The 19,161-nt window shown below is 49.7% G+C and overlaps 1 protein-coding gene across 1 annotated transcript in view; it reads left to right on the forward strand.

The window, feature by feature from the left end:
- LOC136647671 (1-phosphatidylinositol 4,5-bisphosphate phosphodiesterase gamma-1-like) overlaps nt 1–18,770 on the forward strand; it is an 84,640-nt gene extending 65,870 nt beyond the window's left edge. Inside the window, exons 21-32 of the mRNA XM_066623347.1 lie at nt 829–932; nt 2,613–2,709; nt 4,913–4,979; nt 6,791–6,954; nt 8,332–8,428; nt 8,560–8,784; nt 8,964–9,112; nt 9,223–9,337; nt 10,032–10,193; nt 11,727–11,815; nt 13,243–13,427; nt 13,752–18,770. Of these exons, the coding sequence (XP_066479444.1) occupies nt 829–932; nt 2,613–2,709; nt 4,913–4,979; nt 6,791–6,954; nt 8,332–8,428; nt 8,560–8,784; nt 8,964–9,112; nt 9,223–9,337; nt 10,032–10,193; nt 11,727–11,815; nt 13,243–13,427; nt 13,752–13,803 (1,506 nt within the window). The 3' untranslated portion in view covers nt 13,804–18,770. The remainder of the gene's footprint in view (nt 1–828; nt 933–2,612; nt 2,710–4,912; nt 4,980–6,790; nt 6,955–8,331; nt 8,429–8,559; nt 8,785–8,963; nt 9,113–9,222; nt 9,338–10,031; nt 10,194–11,726; nt 11,816–13,242; nt 13,428–13,751) is intronic.
- The last annotated feature ends 391 nt before the right edge of the window (nt 18,771–19,161 follow it).

Genomic DNA, 19,161 nt, shown 5'->3' on the forward strand with positions numbered 1-19,161 from the left:
TCACTCAGCCAGGGCACGTCAGGGACTTCCTCCCACTCCGCTTTCTATGCTACTGGTACTTGGCAATTACCAGGATCGAGAATGGAGAGCACACTTATCAGTACCCACTGCAGCTACTCCTTGCTGCTTACCATTTATTCATCTCTTTTTGCCCCACTTTCTCAGTCCTCTAATAGGAATATGCTCAAAGTAATCAACAATAGAATCAAATTACATTTAAAAGCCCAAACAACTACAATGAGCAATTGCAATGAATGCAGAAACCTAAAGGCAAGAGAATTTAGGGTTCCTTGGAACAGAAAAGACTTTGAAGCAGAGCCGGAGATCTGGCAAGGAGGATGTGCCTCTAGGCAGGGGGTTCAGCCCTCTGGGTGTCACTATAGAAAATAGCAGCCCCTGCTTGGTTTTTCCTTTGGACAGCAGATGTGCTATTTTAACACTGTGCTATTAAACACTGTGTTATCCTCGTGGATCCTGCTGGACTGGATATTTTGGGGATCACAAACCTATGAGCACCCCTAAATCTATGATGAACTGTTGTGGGCCACCCTGACGGCCTCTATGGGACTATTAGGGAGCGATGAAAATGTTTTCAATACAGACCATTGCCCTGTGGCTGATCCCCCTTCCTCCTCTTCTGCCAGGTAATAACAGTCCCAAATGCTAGACAAACTTTGATGTTAGGAGCAGCAAAAAACATACAGAAGAAACCGTAGTTGAGGGTGCATAATCTGCATTGCTGTTTTCCTTTTGTGGATTTGCCTTGACACAGAGCTTGGAGAATGTTATAAATGCAACCCTGGTGGTACCATCTCTTTTTCTTCCTAGTGTACAGTGAAAGCCTTGTATGATTACAAAGCCCAGCGGGAAGATGAGCTGTCATTCTGCAAACAAGCCATCGTTCACAACGTGGACAAGCAAGACGGAGGGTGGTGAGTCCTTTAGGAGGCAGAGGGGAGGGGCCCCAGAGAGCCCTCATCAGACAGGCATGAAAGCAGTGGGGAGCCACTGCCTCCCTGTGGTCTTTGTGGCACATGGATCCTTATATTATATTATGCACTCGTCACACGAATAGGCAAGCACATGTACACGTGCTCACACAAACACACACCAAAGCTTTTGTTTTGACCTGGCAACCGAGTATCACTTCTTTTCCATTTTATGTTTTTAATTGTAAGAGTATTTCCCCATCGTTGTAAGAACTGACATTAAGGGGCACTTAAAAGGCTACTGAAGAGGCAATTAAGGGCTGTTCCCAGGAACGCTATAGCCACGCTCAGGAGGAAGCAGTAAAAGGGGAAGGCGGCGAGGAATGAGCTGCTGTGGTAGCCTGCCCCACTTGCTTCTGCATAAACAGTAGAGGAAGTTCCTAGCCACGAGAATCAGCTTTCTGGAAAATGTGTTGCTGTATTCTGTGCGGTGGTGAACCACTGTTTTCATTCTGCTTCCAGATGATTGTGGCTGTGGCAGCCTTGAAGAGCCCTGGGGTGGAAACAGTTCATGAGAAAAAGCACCAGAGCAGCAACTGCCAGGCCTGGCTCAGAGCCCACTCTCTCCTTGCCAGACCATCTGAGGCCCTGCCTCATGGCTTTTGGGGTCCCCCCCACCTCCTCCTGCCAACATTAGTTGCCTTCCGCTCCTTTTCTCACTTAGCAGTCATCTCTAATTTATGTGCAAACGATGGTTTATGGCAGGGGTGGGCAAACATTTTGGCAGGAGGGCCACATCATCTCTCTGACACTGTGTCGGGGGGGGAAAAAGAATTTGAATAACTTTACATAAATTTACACAAATGAATACATTAGAGATGGAACTTATATGAATGAATGAATTTTACTGAGCTTATTTATAATACACATTTTAAATTAATACACATTTAAAATTATAATAATTTATAATACACATGAGAACTATAATACAGGCATGTAGAACCACATGAGAACTATGAACTGTTTACCACACACCTCTTGCACAGTGAAAACATAGAGACCAAGGCAGAAACACATGCAGACATAAGTAGTTCAGAGGGAAGAGTGGGGTTAAAATAATGCCCAGGGAAGATCAGGAAACACATGGAACCAATATAATGCCTTGCTCTGAGTCAGCCCACAGCTTGCATCTGGCGGTCGCAGCCAGCAGTTGCTGGCCAGCATGAGCTCCAACAATTTCCAGCGGGTCAGAGGCTCATTGAAGACTATGCCTCAGCCACAGGTGTTGGTCTGTTGGTCTAGTTCCTAAAGGCCTGGCTGTCCCTTGAGGGCCATGACAGCAGCGAGGGCTTCACTGTTCCAGAGCAGGAAGCCACCTGCTGGTGTCACCTGTCCCTCATAGGATCCAGACATGGAATGTTCCAAATCTTCAACTACTTCCACCATGTAAGGGGGCAATGGCCTTTGCCTGCCTGTCCTATGCAAAGAAGTATTTTTTGGGTGGGTTGTGTGAGTTGTGAGCTGCAACCTGTGTGAGTTGTTGAATCAATGTGTTGTTGTGGTGTTTAACTGATCCTTCTCTGTTTTCCCATCCCAACTGTTCCTCTGCCATCGTGTGCAGTGTTGACACCCCTAATGCTCCCCAAGTCAGTCTGCTTTCCTTGTTCCTGTTACCCCTTCCAGGTGGCGAGGTGATTATGGAGGAAAGAAGCAGCTCTGGTTCCCAGCCAACTATGTGGAGGAGATTATGAATACTTCTGGACCAGCGCAGGATGAGGCTGTGAGTTCAAATCCCACCCTGTCATTTCCTGACTAAACCCTTTATGTGTGTGTGTGGGGGGGGGGAGCACAGCCGCTTTTTAATTATAAAAACACGTTCCCTGTTGAATTTCACATTTTAAATTATGTTTCATGATGACTTTGTTTTCTATGACTTAGGATAGCTTCACTCCAAGGCAAGCAACCCCTCCCTTCCCCCTGAGCACTTGAAAGAAAATCACTTTGCATTCTTTCCCAGCACTGCGATCTGGGTGAAGGGAAGGGTCGCTGGTTCAGAGTGAAGCCTTTCTAAGTGCCTGGAGAGAGACTGATTGATGGATTCTGTGCCCAATGGCTTAGAGCCCAATCCTATCCAATTTTCCAGTGCCAGTGCAGCTGCAATGCAGCCCCAAGGCAATGGAAGAAATGTTCCCTTATCTTGTAGAAGTCTCTGTAGCTACCTTCCCACCACAGGATGCAGCGCACATCCTGTTGGCACAGCTATACCAGGGCTGAAAAGTTGGATAGGATTTGGCCTCAGTGTCTTACATCACAAAGGTAAGCAAGGCTGTTTTAAAATCACCTAGCAAAGGGACATTGTTTTTTAAATGGATTTGCTTTAATGCAGTTCTTGCCATCCATGTGAGTTCTGGAACAGAACCCTCGCAATTAATGAGACTCGAACTATAATAATAATAATGAAGAAGAATAAGAATGAATAATTATGTCTGCTAGATCCAAAGTCATTCCTCTCCCATAGGGCTACTATTGGAACCTTTGATAGTTGAACTGGTTGTGTTGGTTGTTAGAAACTGAGTGTTGATGCAATGAAATACAGCAGTTTTCTTATAGCTGGTTGACTTGAGTAGGACCTTGAAAGCTAAATACAGCATAGGCATTTTTCTACTTTTGGAAAAAGGATGTTTGCAGAAAGATGTGCCTTGTGGTAATCTGATGCAGTTGCTCATCTGCCAGACAGACCTTTCTGGTTGTGCTACTACGACTTTAGTAGCATGCATTGAATGTTGACATACTTCACCTTTTGGGAGTGACAGGACTATTCCTGTTTCCATTTACTGGCACTGACAGTGCATACATCACTGGCGCAACCAGGTTCCTCCCTGCCCAAAGGGTTCAAAAGGTGTCATAAGACCACAAAAATGAGCATATGATTATTATATGCTAAGGTTTTAATCTTGCTTCTAATGAAAATACGTATAACACACAACAAGTTGGGGAAGTGGAGAGAAATGGGCCATCTGGAAGATAGTTTCAAAAATTCTCTAGAGGGCTGCATTTCCCACCAGATGTCATTGAAATGACTCATTCATTTGGCTTGTTCAGTGGCATAATATGAACTCCCTGTTCCCATATAGAACAGTCACCTCTTTCCATCCGCCAACTGTTGCTGTGACGACATTCTCATACAGGGACTGGGAACAAATCAGTTCTGAACTCTGGCTTCCTGACCAAGCAGTCTGTTGCCTTTCCCCCAACTTTCTTCTCCCTCCTCCCTGCAACTCCTGTTCCCCAATATACACAACCAAAACATAGGGGTTCTTCACAGTGTGGGCTCTGCTCCCTGGTAAGAGAGTGGCCTGTGCTGATTAGGTGGGGTAAACTCATGTAATCATCCCCACCATCATAGGAGCTGAGGTCCACATTCCCAGATTGAGAGAGAGAGTGGAGGCATGCGCATTCACGTGTACTTTTATTTATTTAGTTCATTTATACCCCACCTTTCTCCCCAAAGGGACCCAAGGTTCGCTTACAACAATGATTAAAAAGAATACAATTAAAAGCATGATTTAAAAATGTCTGTCTGTGTGTGGGGGGGGGGGGAGAAGGAGAGACACATTGTCAGTATTGTCACAACAGAGGTAATGGGGGGGCACAAACTGCAATTTACGATCTAGTTTCACAAGACTAATGAATTTCTTGATTAACCAGTACCCTTCTAGAATCTGCAATTAGAGCTTTAATCAGTTAAACTGATTAATCAATTAAAGTTTGTTTAAAGTACTTTATGTCTATTGATTGTCGTACAGTCATTAATTTTGAATAAATGTGTCGCAATTCCATTTGGTTTGGGGAGCACAGCAGGGGAATCACTGAACTGGGACATGAAGACAGAGAACGGGATTTGTCCAACTTTGTGTCCCGCTGCCTGTTACAAGTTATCTGTCTTTATCTCACTGCCCTGCTCTTTTCTTTGTCTCTTTCAGTCCGTAGAGAACAGCCCCCTAGGCAGCTTCTTGAAAGGTTTTATTGATGTCCCTTCCTGCCATGTAGGTAAGTGTCTACAAGATTTTGCCATTGGAGAAGGGAGGGGTTTCCAACGCATCCTCTGGGAAGAAAGGATCAGACTTGCATCCACAGAACATCTGACACACAGATCATATTTGCACAAATCACAGATCTAAGAATTGTACTAGACCTTCTCTCCCTGTTGACACACAATCCTTACCTCCTTGTGTAGGAGGACCAAAACACGGAGCGGCAGAGCATAATGTATCTCTCTGAGTCAACCCCTCTACCTATCATTGGTTGCAACTGAAATGGCCACAGTCATTTGAAATGGACGCTCTAATCGGGGACTGGGATAACAGGGACAGCAGGGATGGGTATGGAGTAGTCACACGTCAAAGCAGTGACGAGAGGCCTTGTCCAGACAGGTCGTCTCTTCCATGAAAACAGACCAAACTTAAATGAATGCTGACCAGTTTCTGGTGAACTTTTCTCCCAGTGCCACCCAAGACATGGCAGCTCTTTCAGCAGATCTTTACTAATCGCACTAGATTTGTAAACCGTTTGTAAACTTGTAAACCGCTTTGTGAACTTTTTGTTGAAAAGTGGTATAGAAATGCTGTTAATCATCATCATCATCATTGCAACAACATGATGACAGAAAATAGCTGCCTATCGTAGGTCCTTGGGGAGGACTCGATAAGTGGATATGAACAAAATCCAGTCAAAACATGACTTTGAAATTATTATTACTACTACTACTACTGGTTGTGGAGGGACCCTTGCCCCATCGTTATTTGGAAAGAGTTCCTGCTTTGCTTCTATGACGTTCTCACATGTGTGGTTTTAGAAGCTGTCATCTTCTTCTGCTGGATTAGTACCCCAACACACAGAGGCTGCTGCACACACTCAGCTTTGTGCAAGGATCTCTTCTGGGAACAAATGGCTGGTGCTGGTTGGGAGGAGGGAGGAGCTCAACGCCTTTGAAAAACCCTGCTCTATGATGTTGTACAGGAACAAGAAAGCAAATATCCAGCAGTTCATCTGAATCATATGGCCATAGTTTTAGGAAACTCCTGGGGGGTGGGGGATAGGAATAGGCCCTCAGTTTGGCTGTACTTGTTGTAAGAGGCGACTAAACAGCCACTGGGTAGATGGGACTCGTCAGCCTGGGAAGGCAGCTCATCTGAGAGAAGGAAAACTGATCCCAAACCTCCACTGCCTTGTGGCTACATCTAGTTATGGGAAAGGCTTCAGGAGTCAACCTCGAGGCAAAATCCGGAGCCGGAGTCCCTGAGGCAGTTCGCGGCTGTATATGGTCACGCTCTGGCAATTCCTGCGACGCCACTGGAACCAACCGTATTGGCCTCTGCCTTTCCATTGGACCATTTCAGCTACTTGGAGAGGGGGGGATTTGCTGCATGGGAAACAGTCTATCCTCCATACCTACTTTACCCAGGCTTCACGCACTGGAGAGGACTCTGTTCCAGAACCACCGTTCAGAGCGCGATACCAGAGTCTTCCGAGACTGAAGGATGCCAACAAGTTTTAGGAATTGTAATTTACATTTTAAAAACCTCATTCTCAAGTTAAAACACAAACAGTGGGAATAAGAATGAAGTCTTTGCCTCACAGAGAATCTCTATCCAGAGAGCTGGTCCAAAACTATGATGATTTTTGGAGACTGGCCTGCCTTTCTTTCTCTCCAGGCAAGTGCCCCAGGCCAATTCTCTGCTCACCTCCGCAGTGCACAATATGGGCAGCAGGGATGGCCTTAGTTATCCCAGTTTCTCCAGGGAACTGTCCTTCATTGGGAACCTCTTCCAGTAAAGCCAACCCCTCTGGTGTCCTTGTAGTTATCTCCAAAGACGGGCGGAGCTCCAAACCATTTGTCTTCACCATCCATTCCCAGCAGATGACCCACCCGTCCCAGTCACTGGATGTGGCCACAGACACCCAGGAGGAGCTCAACGACTGGGTGGCCAAGATCAGGGAAGCCACGCAGAACGCCGATGCCAGGGTGAGTCCCACCCGGGAGGGGTCTGTGGCTCGGAGCTTTGCTTGTTATTAGACTTGTGTTGAAACCTCAGTACAGAGACACCTACAGTTGCTGGCGGAAACAGGAAAGAGGCAAAAAGAAGGAAATGGGTGGGAAGACAAAAGGAGAATGGGAGAGAGGATAGAAGGGAACAGGAAGAGAGATTCCAGCAAGTGGGGAGAAAGGAAGGATCCTGGGGGCCCTCCACACTATCCCAGACACAGCTCATCCCAGCCCTGCACTTCATTCAGAACCCACGGCAGAAAGACTGTGGCTTCCACACCCACCCAGTTACACTTCAAGGGAGTTTAGCGATGACTTTTCTTGACTGGAGCAACCACCAGACACGGCCACCTTGGGAGCCCTTTTGAAACAGAGCAACTGAATGGAAGCAGTGCTGAGGGTCAGTTTCCTTTTGTCACCCGATGCTGATGGCATCTGTCCTAGAAAGTATGTCTTAAAGATGGGACGGGGGCTGAACTGTTCTATCTCTAATAAATATTCTCTAATTATTACAAATGTATTTGTATTTCCTGTGTGAAGGATAATGGTTGCATGAGGGCCCATGAGAGGGGGTCCAGGAGGTACCTGGGCCCCCAGTCATAAAGGAGGGGGCCTTTGAAATTTCCTGGAATCTTTTATTTTTCAATATTGCTTGGATTTGCTGCCCACATGGAGTACTGGGAGTGCAGTGGCTGCAGCTGCTGCAAGCCGTATGTGTTGGGCCAAGGAATGCACACCTGACTCTCCTGAACACTGTCAGATCTGGGGGGCAAACTGGCCTGCTCCAGTAGCTGTTTGGCTTGTGGAGCTGCTTAGCATGGAAGAGGGTATGAAGGACACAGCTGTGGGACGACAGCTACTGCAGAAGCACATTTTGGTACGCCCAGGATACTTTCCGTTCTAGTGGGAGTCTGAATATGATGAGCTAATTTTCTGCAATGATTTTCTATATTTAAAAATTTTTAGAGGCTGGAGTGTGTTTGGTTTTCTGTATTACTGCATCTAGCTACCAGTGCTGTGTGGGCAGGTAGACCTGGGCTCCACATTGGGAAGCAAGGTCGATCTGGACTCCAAAGATTTTTCCTGTTGTTGCCACCCTCCCCTTGCCCTCTTTTGCCCCCTCTCCAACCCCCTTTCTGCCCAGCCCTCCCCTCCCTGTTTGGGAGTGGGCTCAAAAGAAATGTTGTAGCCCCTGATAAAATTTCTCTTGGAGGCCCTGGTTGCATGTGGCCCATGCCAGTTCCAATTTTTGTCGCAATGGTCCTTGGGCTCCTCAAGGTTGGGAACGACTGCTCTGCATGCATGTTCTGTGTGTGAGAGAGAGGCCTCTCTTTTTGACCCTTGCCTTCGGTGCAGATGCAGGAAGGGAAAATCATGGAGCGAAGGAAAAAGATTGCCCTGGAGCTGTCAGAACTGGTCGTTTACTGCCGCCCTGTGCCATTTGATGAGGAGAGTGAGTGTGCCCCTTTCTCCCCCACCCTGTCCAGCCCCATGTGACAAACTGAGGGGGGCGTTTTTACCATTTGGCCCCACCATCGCTGGAGTCCGGGACCTCAAGCTCCTGGGCATCTTTTTGCCTTCCAGAGATCGGCACAGAGAAAGCCTGTTACCGAGACATGTCTTCCTTTCCGGAGACCAAGGCGGAGAAGTACGCCAACCGCAGCAAGGGCAAGAAATTCCTGCAGTACAACCGCCGGCAGCTGAGCCGCATCTACCCCAAGGGGCAGCGCCTTGACTCGTCCAACTATGACCCGCTGCCCATGTGGATCTGTGGCAGCCAGTTGGTGGCTCTCAACTTCCAGACCCCTGGTAAGCTTCCTCTCCCTGGGCCACCTGTGGGCAGCCTTTCCCTTCTCACACAGCCCAGATATGAAACAACAGTGTTCCATCCCATGCCCGTACTCTGTATACTGGCCCCACTGAGGACCCATGGAACCTTCCGAAGCGTGCTTTGTTTTCTCTGAGCTCTGGTGCGTTTGTGCTTCCAGACAAGCCTATGCAGCTGAACCAGTCACTGTTCATGCTGGGAGGGCGCAGTGGGTATGTATTGCAGCCGGACATCATGCGGGACGACCTCTTCGACCCCTTTGACAAGAGCAGCCTGAAGATTGTGGAGCCCATCACCATTCAGTTACAGGCAAGTGAACCGAGGGGTTGTCAGGTGGGGGACTGGTACCAGGCTGGCAGGCAGGGGTGTCCAGTTTCTTGTCACCTCCATCTGACTCAATGGAGTCTTTCTCTCCGCAGATCCTGGGGGCCCGGCATCTGCCCAAGAACGGGCGCAGCATTGTGTGTCCCTTTGTGGAAGTGGAGGTGTGCGGCTCTGAGTTTGACAACAGTAAAAGCAAGACAGATGTTGTTGGTGAGGGGGCTGGTTTCTCGCTGTGTGTGTGTGTGTGTGTGAGAGAGAGAGAGAGAGAGAGCTTCTTGTTTAGCTAAACTAGTTCATTTTGGAGTAGCTCCCTTCCACAACCAGAGACTTCCTGTGATTGTGGCACATCAGAATGCTGACCCATTTGCCCCAAGCTGCTGTTTCCCCAAATTTCATAGCAATTTGAGCTCATGCGATTTAGATGATCCATTCACACCACTGAGTGCAAATCAGAGGGGGGGGGGGAGAATGCAGCCCGCTCTGCAGTGTGAACATAAAACTCTGACTTATGCTGATACTTGATCCATCTCGTCCCGTGTTGTCTCCTCTGACTGGAAGTAGTTCCAGCGTCTCTCTCAGGTAGAAGGAGACCTTTGCTCATCTTACCACCTGAGTTCCTCTTACTGTAGATGTCAGGAGTGGAACCTGGGACTTTCTGAATGTGCGAGCTCTCCCTGGGATATTGGAAATGAAGGTTTATGTGAGGTCTTTCAGATTACCCCCATTCTTCCAGTGGAAGGGTGTGTGTGCAGAGCCTAGTTGAAAACAGGACCCAGCACAAATGCTTCTGCTTCAGGGGGAGCTTTTCTTTCCCTTCTGCCTTGTCTTGTCATGGCCACCTGGGTTTAGGATCCGACTCTCAGTGGGCTCCTTTTTTTGCTTTTTTTTCCTCCTCGCTGCGCAGCTGACAACGGCCTCAACCCTGTTTGGCTGGTCAAGCAGTTTGTCTTTGACATCAACAACCCCGAGTTTGCCTTCCTGCGCTTTGTGGTCTTTGAGGAAGACATGTTCAGCGACCCCAACTTCTTGGCTCAGGCAACCTTCCCTGTCAAGGCCCTCAAAACAGGTACACAATGAATTTCCTCCCTTTCGTCCCCCCCCCGACCTGCTCCCTTTCAGCCACTGACCCCCAGCGCACAATTCATCTCCCTTGGATGGTGCTTTTTGCTGGGTCTCATAAAAAGGTGACCAAGTCCCCCCTTGGCCAAAGATGCCACAAAAATGGCAGAGAGAACTGTGTGCCAGGATCAAACTACAGAGTCAGAGCCCAATCCTTTTCTCCCTAAAATGGCTACTGCTGCATCCTGTGCAGGGGAGCAGTTGTGGAGGTCTTCTCTTTTTTTTTGCCTTCACACACTCTACACTTTGATGAACACTGAACCTCATATGCCATTTCATTGCCCAGTCACTCAGCCAGAAGAGATCCTTTTGGAGCTCATTGTAGTCTCCCTGCCTGGGTACATAAGAACAGCCCCACTGGATCAGGCCATAGGCCCATCTAGTCCAGCTTCCTGTATCTCACAGCGGCCCACCAAATGCCCCAGGGAGCACACCAGATAACAGGAGACCTCATCCTGGTGCCCTCCCTTGCATCTGGCATTCTGACATAACCCATTTCTAAAATCAGGAGGTTGCGCATACACATCATGGCTTGTACCCCGTAATGAATTTTTCCTCCAGAAACTTGTCCAATCGCGTTTTAAAGGCATCTAGGCTAGACGTCAGCACCACATCCTGTGGCAAGGAGTTCCACAGACCGACCACACGCTGAGTAAAGAAATATTTTCATCCTAAGTAATCCGGCTTGTTCTCCAAATGTGGCCACATTGCTGCTTTTCCCTGTGTCCAGGCCATTTACAAACAAGCTAAAGAGCACCAGTTCCACTCTGAGGGGACCTCACTGTGTGGTTCCTGCATTTCAAGAGTTGTCTTGCACTTTGCTTTCTGTAGCTTATCCAGTTACTAACAGCTCAGTCCTCACTAAAGTCTCCCCCTCAGCCAATTCAGTGCACCAAAAGAGTACTGCATCCTGTGAGGGATGAGGTAGCCTGGAAGCCTCCAGTGGGTCTCCTTGGATCTGGTGCAGGTCTGAGGAGAGGGGAGAGGGGTGGTATCTAGCACATGCCAGGATTCACCCCTGTTCTGCTTCCCGCCCATCCCCTTCCTGCCCAGAAACTCCCCCATTCTGGCCACCCCTGCCTCCACTGCTTTACAGCACCTTTACAGCAGTGGCCCCAAAGTGGGGCCATCATAGGGCTACTTACAGCTGTGGAACTGTCTCCGCTGCCATAAAGGACACCACAGCGCTAGGGAGAGTTGGGCTGTGAGCCTTTATCATCTTCCATAACCACCGAGTCTGGAGCAAGACTTTGTCAAAATATTCCTGAGAGTTCTGCTAAGCAATGGCTCCCAGATTGCTGCTGTCCACACACTTGACACTTTCCAGCCAAACAGGCTTGATCTAAAGCAGAAGGTTTAATGGGGTAAATGGTTTGTTGGCAAACGTCATTTTGGTTGTGCTGCAATTCTCAGGATTCAGCTTTCTGCTGCAGGGAATGTAAGGGTCTGACTTGCATTGAACTATGACTCCTGCCTGCAGGTTACAGGTCGGTGCCCCTGAAGAACAGCTACAGTGAGGACCTTGAACTGGCTGCTCTGCTGATTCACATTGAAATTGTCAACGCCAAGGTAAGCCACTTCTTTGCGCCACCAGGCGGGTCACTGTTTCCAGCGCCGGAAGCTACAACCTCCTACCTCCAGAGAGCCTTGCAGTTGCCACACAGCACAAGTCTGAGTGGTGTTCAGGGTTCAACACCGGAGCCTGCAGAAAGCTGTGAGAAAGGTCCTCTGTTGGCCCACTTGCCTTTGGGCCATTCCTGTCTGGGCCTTCCGCAGATGAAGCTTGTGTTCCATCGACGGACGGCCCGGGCCACTGTCCTGCCAGCGGCAGCAGTGGTGCACAGGCCAGGGCCACCAGCACAAATGGCTGATAGGCCCAGGCATGCGCTGATGAAGAGCCCAGTCCCCACCACAGCCAGTAAGTTAGCACAAGGGGTGGTCTGGGGTATTCTGCAGGGGGGATTGGGGCAGGGTTCAGGGCCGTCTGAGGATGTGGCAAGGGTGGGCTGGGCACTGATATCCTATGCCCCCTTCCAGCCTCGACATACTCCCCAGACCCACTTGGATTTACACAAGCCAAAGGGCTGGTTCTGGTCTGAGTAGGGTCATTGGGGACCATGGTGTGGCAGAGTAGGTAAATAAAACTTTACTGGTCCCCAACTGGCTCATAGCATGCTGGCTACACCAGCACCAGGACCACTGCATTCTGTGGGCCACCCAGGACTGGGCCGCTAGACAGGAAAGATGCACAGGGCAGGCTTTCAGTGATAAGTGTGAGCACAAGTCCCACAGTTTCAAGGAGGAGAATGGCGATTCTCCTGCTACGTTTGGACCTGTGTTTCACTCAGGAGACCTCGTGCTTCCAGCAGACAGGAGTGGTTTAGAGTTGCTGCCGCCTTGAGGACTCTCCTGGGCAATCTTAACCATCACGCCCGCAGTCCAATTCCTACTTTGAAATCAGCTGTTGGGGCTTCCTGTGAACTCCTTCAACACATTAAACTCACCCCCCCCATAAGATGTGCCCACATCGCCGTGCTTCCAGAGGGAGTGGGCAGGATAATGAATATGTGTGAACGTTGCTTCCATGACAGAAGAATCCCACTTGCATGGCAGCAACAACGGGAGAGTGTCAGCCTCTTCCTGCTTCTCCATGGACTTTGCAGGGGCCACTGGGGGACACTTTGGGAAGGATGGGGCTGCATTGAGGGCTCCCTTGAGCCTATCTGGCGGCTAGGCTCTCCTCATGTGAGCATTCCCTCCTAATTCAACCACTCTGAGGTAGGCTGAGGAACATGCTTGCATGCTCCTTTGAACGTATGCGACCTTGCAGCAGCAGCGTGTGGGTGGGCTTCACTGAGCCAGAGGGGGCACAGCATCTGGGCCACCCACAACTCCCATGTGAAAGGAGGACGGCAGCTTTAAGGGCCTCTTACAGAGGCAGCTTTGGGACCAGAACATTCATCCTCACATGGTTTAGTTTGCTGCACATGTTGCAGGAGGAAGACGACGAGAACTTGTACTCCTCCATCCAGCAGCTGCGGGACCGAACCAACGAGCTCTCCAACCAGGTGTCCAGCTTTGAGCAAAGCAACAGTTGCGACTCGCGCTATCAGCAGCGGCTGGATGAGCTGCGGGCAGCTCAGGAGCGGCTCATGGAACTGACGGAAGTGCGCAACAGAAAGTGAGTTCAGATCACCAGGCACTCTCCTAACCTGCAGAAAAACCGCCTGCCTGCCGGCAAGGATGTCACTTGATTGACCTGTTCCCTGTGCACTGCCCACAGGTTCTCTTTTACCCCTGTTAACTCACAGCTCTTCCACTGCTGTATCCTCAAGCCCACAGCACCAGGATGTGGCCTGAGTCCACCAGAATCTTGTGCTCTGCTAGCCTCACATTAGAGGTTTCCAGAGCTGATTAGCTGCTGCTGGGAGGGCTAAAATGTTAATTCTGGAGGTGAAGCTCTTGGCTCTGCAGCCTAAAGCCCTTTTTCTCTCTTCCAATGCAGGTTGATGGAGAAAAAGAAACGAGATCGGCAGCTGGCCAACAGGCGCAACTGAGGCAGTCCCAAGGTTCGCGTTCTGGGTTCGCCCCTCCTACTGGGGAGCCTGGAGCAGCCTTTCCCTTCCCAGACCAAACCCCAAGGAGGCCTTTGATACCAGCCTTTGCCTGGACCATTCTCTGCTCCCCAAGTCCTGGCTGGCTGGCGGCTGGGGCAGTGGTGCAATCGGAGCAGGACCGAGAAGCAAGCAAGCAAGCTTCCCAAGCCTGGGCGGCTGTTTGCCCGCTGCAGGAAGCAGACTGGCTGCGTGGCTGCCACAGCCTGCTGGAGCAGAGGCCCTGCGGTGCCCTGGAGGCCCCTGACAGACATTCTGTGTGATTCTCTTCATTGAAAAGTTTGGGTTAACCTCAATTGTAAGCTGTAGTGTTTTCCTTCCATCCGTGGGGGGGAGGGGGTTGCATTTTTAAAATTGTTCTCTTTTTTTGCCATTTTGGTTTCAACGTGGAAGAACTGACTAATCTCACTTCCCAAGAGACTCATTTTTTTTGCACAAGAGACCTGCAATTGCTGGTTGAGAAGAGGCGGGAGGACTGGAGGGGCGAGGAGCAGCTGCCCTAGAAGAGGTGGAGGAAAGTCATTTCACAATGAAGGACTTGCCAAGACGGATGCAACAAACCAGGTCCTAAAAGAGGGTGGCGCAGGAGTGGGCTTCCTTGGAGGCCAAGGTGGGAGCTGCTGTTGCTGGAGGTCACGGGCTCGGGGCTGCAGTGGCACAGTCAAGTCTACTATCCTAAGCACAAGTCCCAGAGGGACCTGTCACAACCTTGCTTCCCTCTCATCTTTTCTCCACAGCCAGGCTTATTCCCAAGTAGGGGTGCACAGCATCACAGCATGGTATATTTATTTATTTATTGTAGGGAAGGGGGGAAGGGTCTCTTCCTGCCCCTACTCTCTGGCTTCACCTAGGAATCAAACAGCTTCTGCAATTTCAAGCCCGTTAGTGTGGCAGAGAGCAGACTCTCTGCTCTCTGGCTTTCCCCTGCAGTCAACTGACCACGGGGGGGGGGGGGGGGGGTTTGAGCCAAGGCTCTCCTGCACCCCTCAGTCAGAGGTATGAGGCTGATGAACATCAGTCCCAGCCCCACCTGGCCTTCAGCCTTTCTGTAGCCTTCCCCGTCACTGCATGAGACACTTGCAAAAAGAACTGACATTAGGCTGTGAACACCCACTCCTTTGAGGACTGCCACTGGTCTCCAGCCCCCAGGGGGGATACCTTGCCCAGTCCCAGAACTGCTTCTCTACTTCGGCACTTCTCCAGTGGTTTAACCCAACTCCTCTTGCTCTTTCCCCTTTAATCCACATAGTTGCACATTCAGACTGGCTGTCCAAGGACCAATTTCACACAGGCCACAAGACCATCTGGGGTTCTTCTCGTAACCAAAGTCTAGACCAAAGCCCAGAGCAGTGTAGTGACCAAAACAAACACAGGGCAAGAGAACCTGCCTTGTGTGCTCGCCCAACGCAGTAGCCAGGAAGGGGACACTGTGCCAAAGCCGTGGAATGTACCCAGATCATGGCATCTTCCCTTTTCATCACCATGCAGACAGTACTGCTGCTGTTGGCACCCATCTCTGCATCCTGAGAATATCTGATGCAAAGCCAAGCTTCAAAAACATGCTGCTTGTGTCTGTTTAACAACCCTTAACCTCCCCTTAGAAAAGACAAAATGCAACTGAAGTGGGGTATAACCTTGAATAAATTTTTGATTTAAAATGGAATGAAAAAATTACCTCCGAATCAAGGTTGGGGAATTGAGTTAAGGCAGTGGTTCTCAAACTAAGGCCCAGCCTGTATTCCCTGGCCCCTGCCCCCTTAAGGGGTGGGGAGGGGGGAATGGTGCAAACTGATTGCCTGAATTGCACTGCTTTTGAGGGGCGCAGGGGCTTTCCTGCACTCACCAAAGCCTGCAGCAGGCTCCTGAGCGTGTGGGGAGCCCCACACGAGCCTCACCAAGGGCCCCCCCCCAAAGCATACAGAAACTCAAAATAATAATGATCACGACCCATCTCTGGTTTTCAACTGCAAAACTGGAAGTGGGTTGTAATCTACTGTTTGTGTGCTTCAGGGAGTCCTGCAGAGGCTCCCCATACTCCTGGGAGGCTGCTACACCCTGTGGTGAGTGCATGAAAGCCCCATAGCCCTTGAAAGCAGCACAATACAGGCAATCGCATTGCTCCCCTCCCCCCCCTGCAACTTACAGCAGGGCTCAAACTCCCAGAGAGTTTGAGAACCACTGAGTTAAGGGATTGACCCCCAGATCTGCCTGTGGAAAACAGGTGTCACCTATACTAATTAGACAGGCATCTCCGTCCGTCCGTCCCCCCCGCCCCACACACACACACACCATCACAACAGTTTTCTTAACATATTTTGAAGCATGGCTGCTCAAGCAGATAGCTGTCAAGTCTGAAAAACTTTCCCTTTTTGGACTCTTCCCAGGCAGAAACTCTTCTGCAGTAAAACTGGCAAATTTGGGCCTGGTGAGGTGCACAGAACAACTGCCTTGAAGGATAGCTGCACGAGAGGCAGTCTGCAGTGACGGGAAATACTGACTGAATTGCTGCCACCTGTAGCTTCCAAGTCGCAGGAACTAGTGGTTTCACTTTACTCCGCATTGGGCAGGCCTCACCTGGAACACTGTTCAGTTCTGGGCTGAACTGAACTCTGTTCACTTTAAGAAAGATGCAGCCACACTGGAACTGGTTTAGAGGAGAGCAACAAGGAGGGTCAGAGGGCTGGAGAACAAGCCCTATGAGAAAGGATTGAGGGGATTTGGTATGTTTAGGTAAAGAAGGGAAGGGAAGGGAAGAGAAGGCTGAGAGGGGATGATAGTGCTCTTCCAATACCTGAAGGGCTGTCCTGTGGAAGAAGGACCAAATTGGTTCTCATCTGCTTCAGAGCAGAATTGGAGCCAATGGGTACAAACTGCAAGAGAGGAGATTCTGATTGGATGTCAAGAAGAAATTCTTGGTGGTCAGCGCAGTTCGGCAGTGGAACAGATTGGCGAGAGGTGGTGGATTCTCCTTCACCGGAGGTCTTCAAGCAGACGCTTGACAAGCACCTGCTCCAGATGCTCTGGGAGGATTTCCTGCTATGGGGGGGGGGGTTGGACTAGATAACCGGGTGGGTCCCCTCCAATGCTATGATTCTACGAAGACTACCTGTGGCTTGCAGCACTCAGAAAAAAGAGGTGGCCTGTTTAAAGCTTCTTAGAGCATTTATGAGGTCATGCAAAATCCTGAGGCTTATGAATGCAGACAGCCACTGGTGGCTCAGTGCTGATAGTAGACAATTAACATTCCTCATGTTTACTTTGAAAGCAACCCCCCCAATCCTCCCCCTGCTTCACTGAAAAGACAGGTTCCTGTCCCCCCCCCCCGCCGCTGTTTTTTTCAGTGTCACTGAAGTGAAAGTTCCATCCTGGGTATGTTTTTATTTACAAAAAAAAACCATATTTGGTGTCTGCTTAAATTTTGAAATGTTATAAACCCAGGTGTTGGTGACAATGGCCTAAAAGAGCAAAGTTGCAGCATGACTAATGTTTAAACAGGGCCTATAGGTCTGATGTAATAAAAATACCCAAAGGGCAGACTTACTGCTGGAGATGTGCGGCCCGAGCAAGATATTGGACCAAGACTGGTTTTCTGCAGCAGAGTCATGTATGCAAAAGCAGCAAGTTGTGCACAGCTGTGTACTTTATTCCCATGGCACAAGTTAAGAACATAAGAACAGCCCCACTGGATCAGGCCATAGGCCCATCTAGTCCAGCTTCCTGTATCTCACAGCAGCCCACCAAATGCCCCAGGGAGCACACCAGATACACCAACACCAGAAAGTTGGATTGCTTTACCACAGTCCCCACAGACAGGGCCAGATGGTGGGAAAGTTGAAATTATTCTTTGTGTACTAGAATGGAACGAAAAGGGTGAAGATGTCAACACAGGCATCACCTAAAACAGCAGCCCTAAACTTAACCCTGCAGAAAATCAATGCACAGGCTTCATACCAACACAGATATGCCAACTTTGTCCTGTTCCGTAAGGCCTGTGCAGGTTACTAGGTCTTCTGATGTTTTTTCTGATGTGCACAGTTGGAATGGGGGGGTTGGGGAATAGACTAGGACTGCTTGGTAACATCAGAGTGAAAGGCAGATGAGGAATACTAAGCATTCAACTTGCACGCACACCCTGGCATTGGCTCTCCTGCTGATGTGTTATCCTAGTGCTGGTGCAGTAGAGAGATGGTGCCATACCTTGGCACACAGATCACAAAGGGACTGGCCTGAAGACAGACAACCTCTGCAGGCACACAGCAGTGGCACAAACACACTCAGTTGTGCTGGGGGATAGAAGCCCCTCCTTGTTTCTCGCCACATGAAGGAAAGAAGAGGTGGCCTCTCATCTGCTCAGGCTAGGATATTACAGAAGACCAGATTTCTTTTCTCTGCCACATCTAGTCCTGGCCTTTGTAACAACCCTCCAGCATCAGTGAGAGAGATGTTGCACTGGCCAGCATCCCTCCTGAGGCCACAGGCAAAGAGCTGCCCAGATTTGTTGGCACCTGCCTGGGAATCTCCTGGTTTCTCATTCCCATGGCCACAGCACAGGCAGGGGAAAAGTCAGGCAGACACCAGACTGAAGGGGAAGGAGAAGGAAATGCCTGAGAAGCCAGGAGGAAGTCCCTGCAGCACTATGATGCAGTGCAGTGTCTTGTGTGGATTTGCAGCCAGCCAGACAGGGAGAGCCCACCCATAGTGGAGGAAATGGCAACTTGGGTGGAGGGGTTGCTGATGCCAGATTGAGAGCCCAACGTTCAAAGGGGAGGGCACCAGAAGCACAAGGGAGTTGGCAGATGGAACACTGTGCAAGGAGACCACACCCCTTCCAGTGCCGCTCCCTGATAGGGGGTGGGAAGGGACCCATGTATCCTTTGTATGAAAATAAATCTATTTAGCCACTATTTATACATGAAGTTGTCTGTCTCAATTTATGATCAGCTGGTGTTTGCTTCCAAGAGTGCAATTCTGCATTCACTGCACACCTCACTGTGATCTAAGGCTTTCCCCTTCATTGCCGCAGCTGCCATGACTCCGGAAGAACCTCATACTCCAGGGCCAGCTGACCTTCCCTGTGCTAGTCCTGCTTCCTGCGGTGTCCATCTGTTCAACTGCGTGAGAAAGACAGAAGGTCCAGTGGGATCTATTGCTAGATCTGTGGGTGACTTACAGCAGATCAGCGAGTTTCTGACTGCCTGTCGTTTTAGCAATAGCCAGTGAAACCGCAAGTTCTGCCCCAACTAGTTTTCTGCCTTGCGCTCCTAAGTACTTGCATCTTGGCCTCAGTGCTCCAGCCCCACG

Source organism: Tiliqua scincoides, chromosome 4 (assembly GCF_035046505.1).
Source record: "Tiliqua scincoides isolate rTilSci1 chromosome 4, rTilSci1.hap2, whole genome shotgun sequence".
NCBI classification, from domain to species: Eukaryota; Metazoa; Chordata; class Lepidosauria; order Squamata; family Scincidae; genus Tiliqua; species Tiliqua scincoides.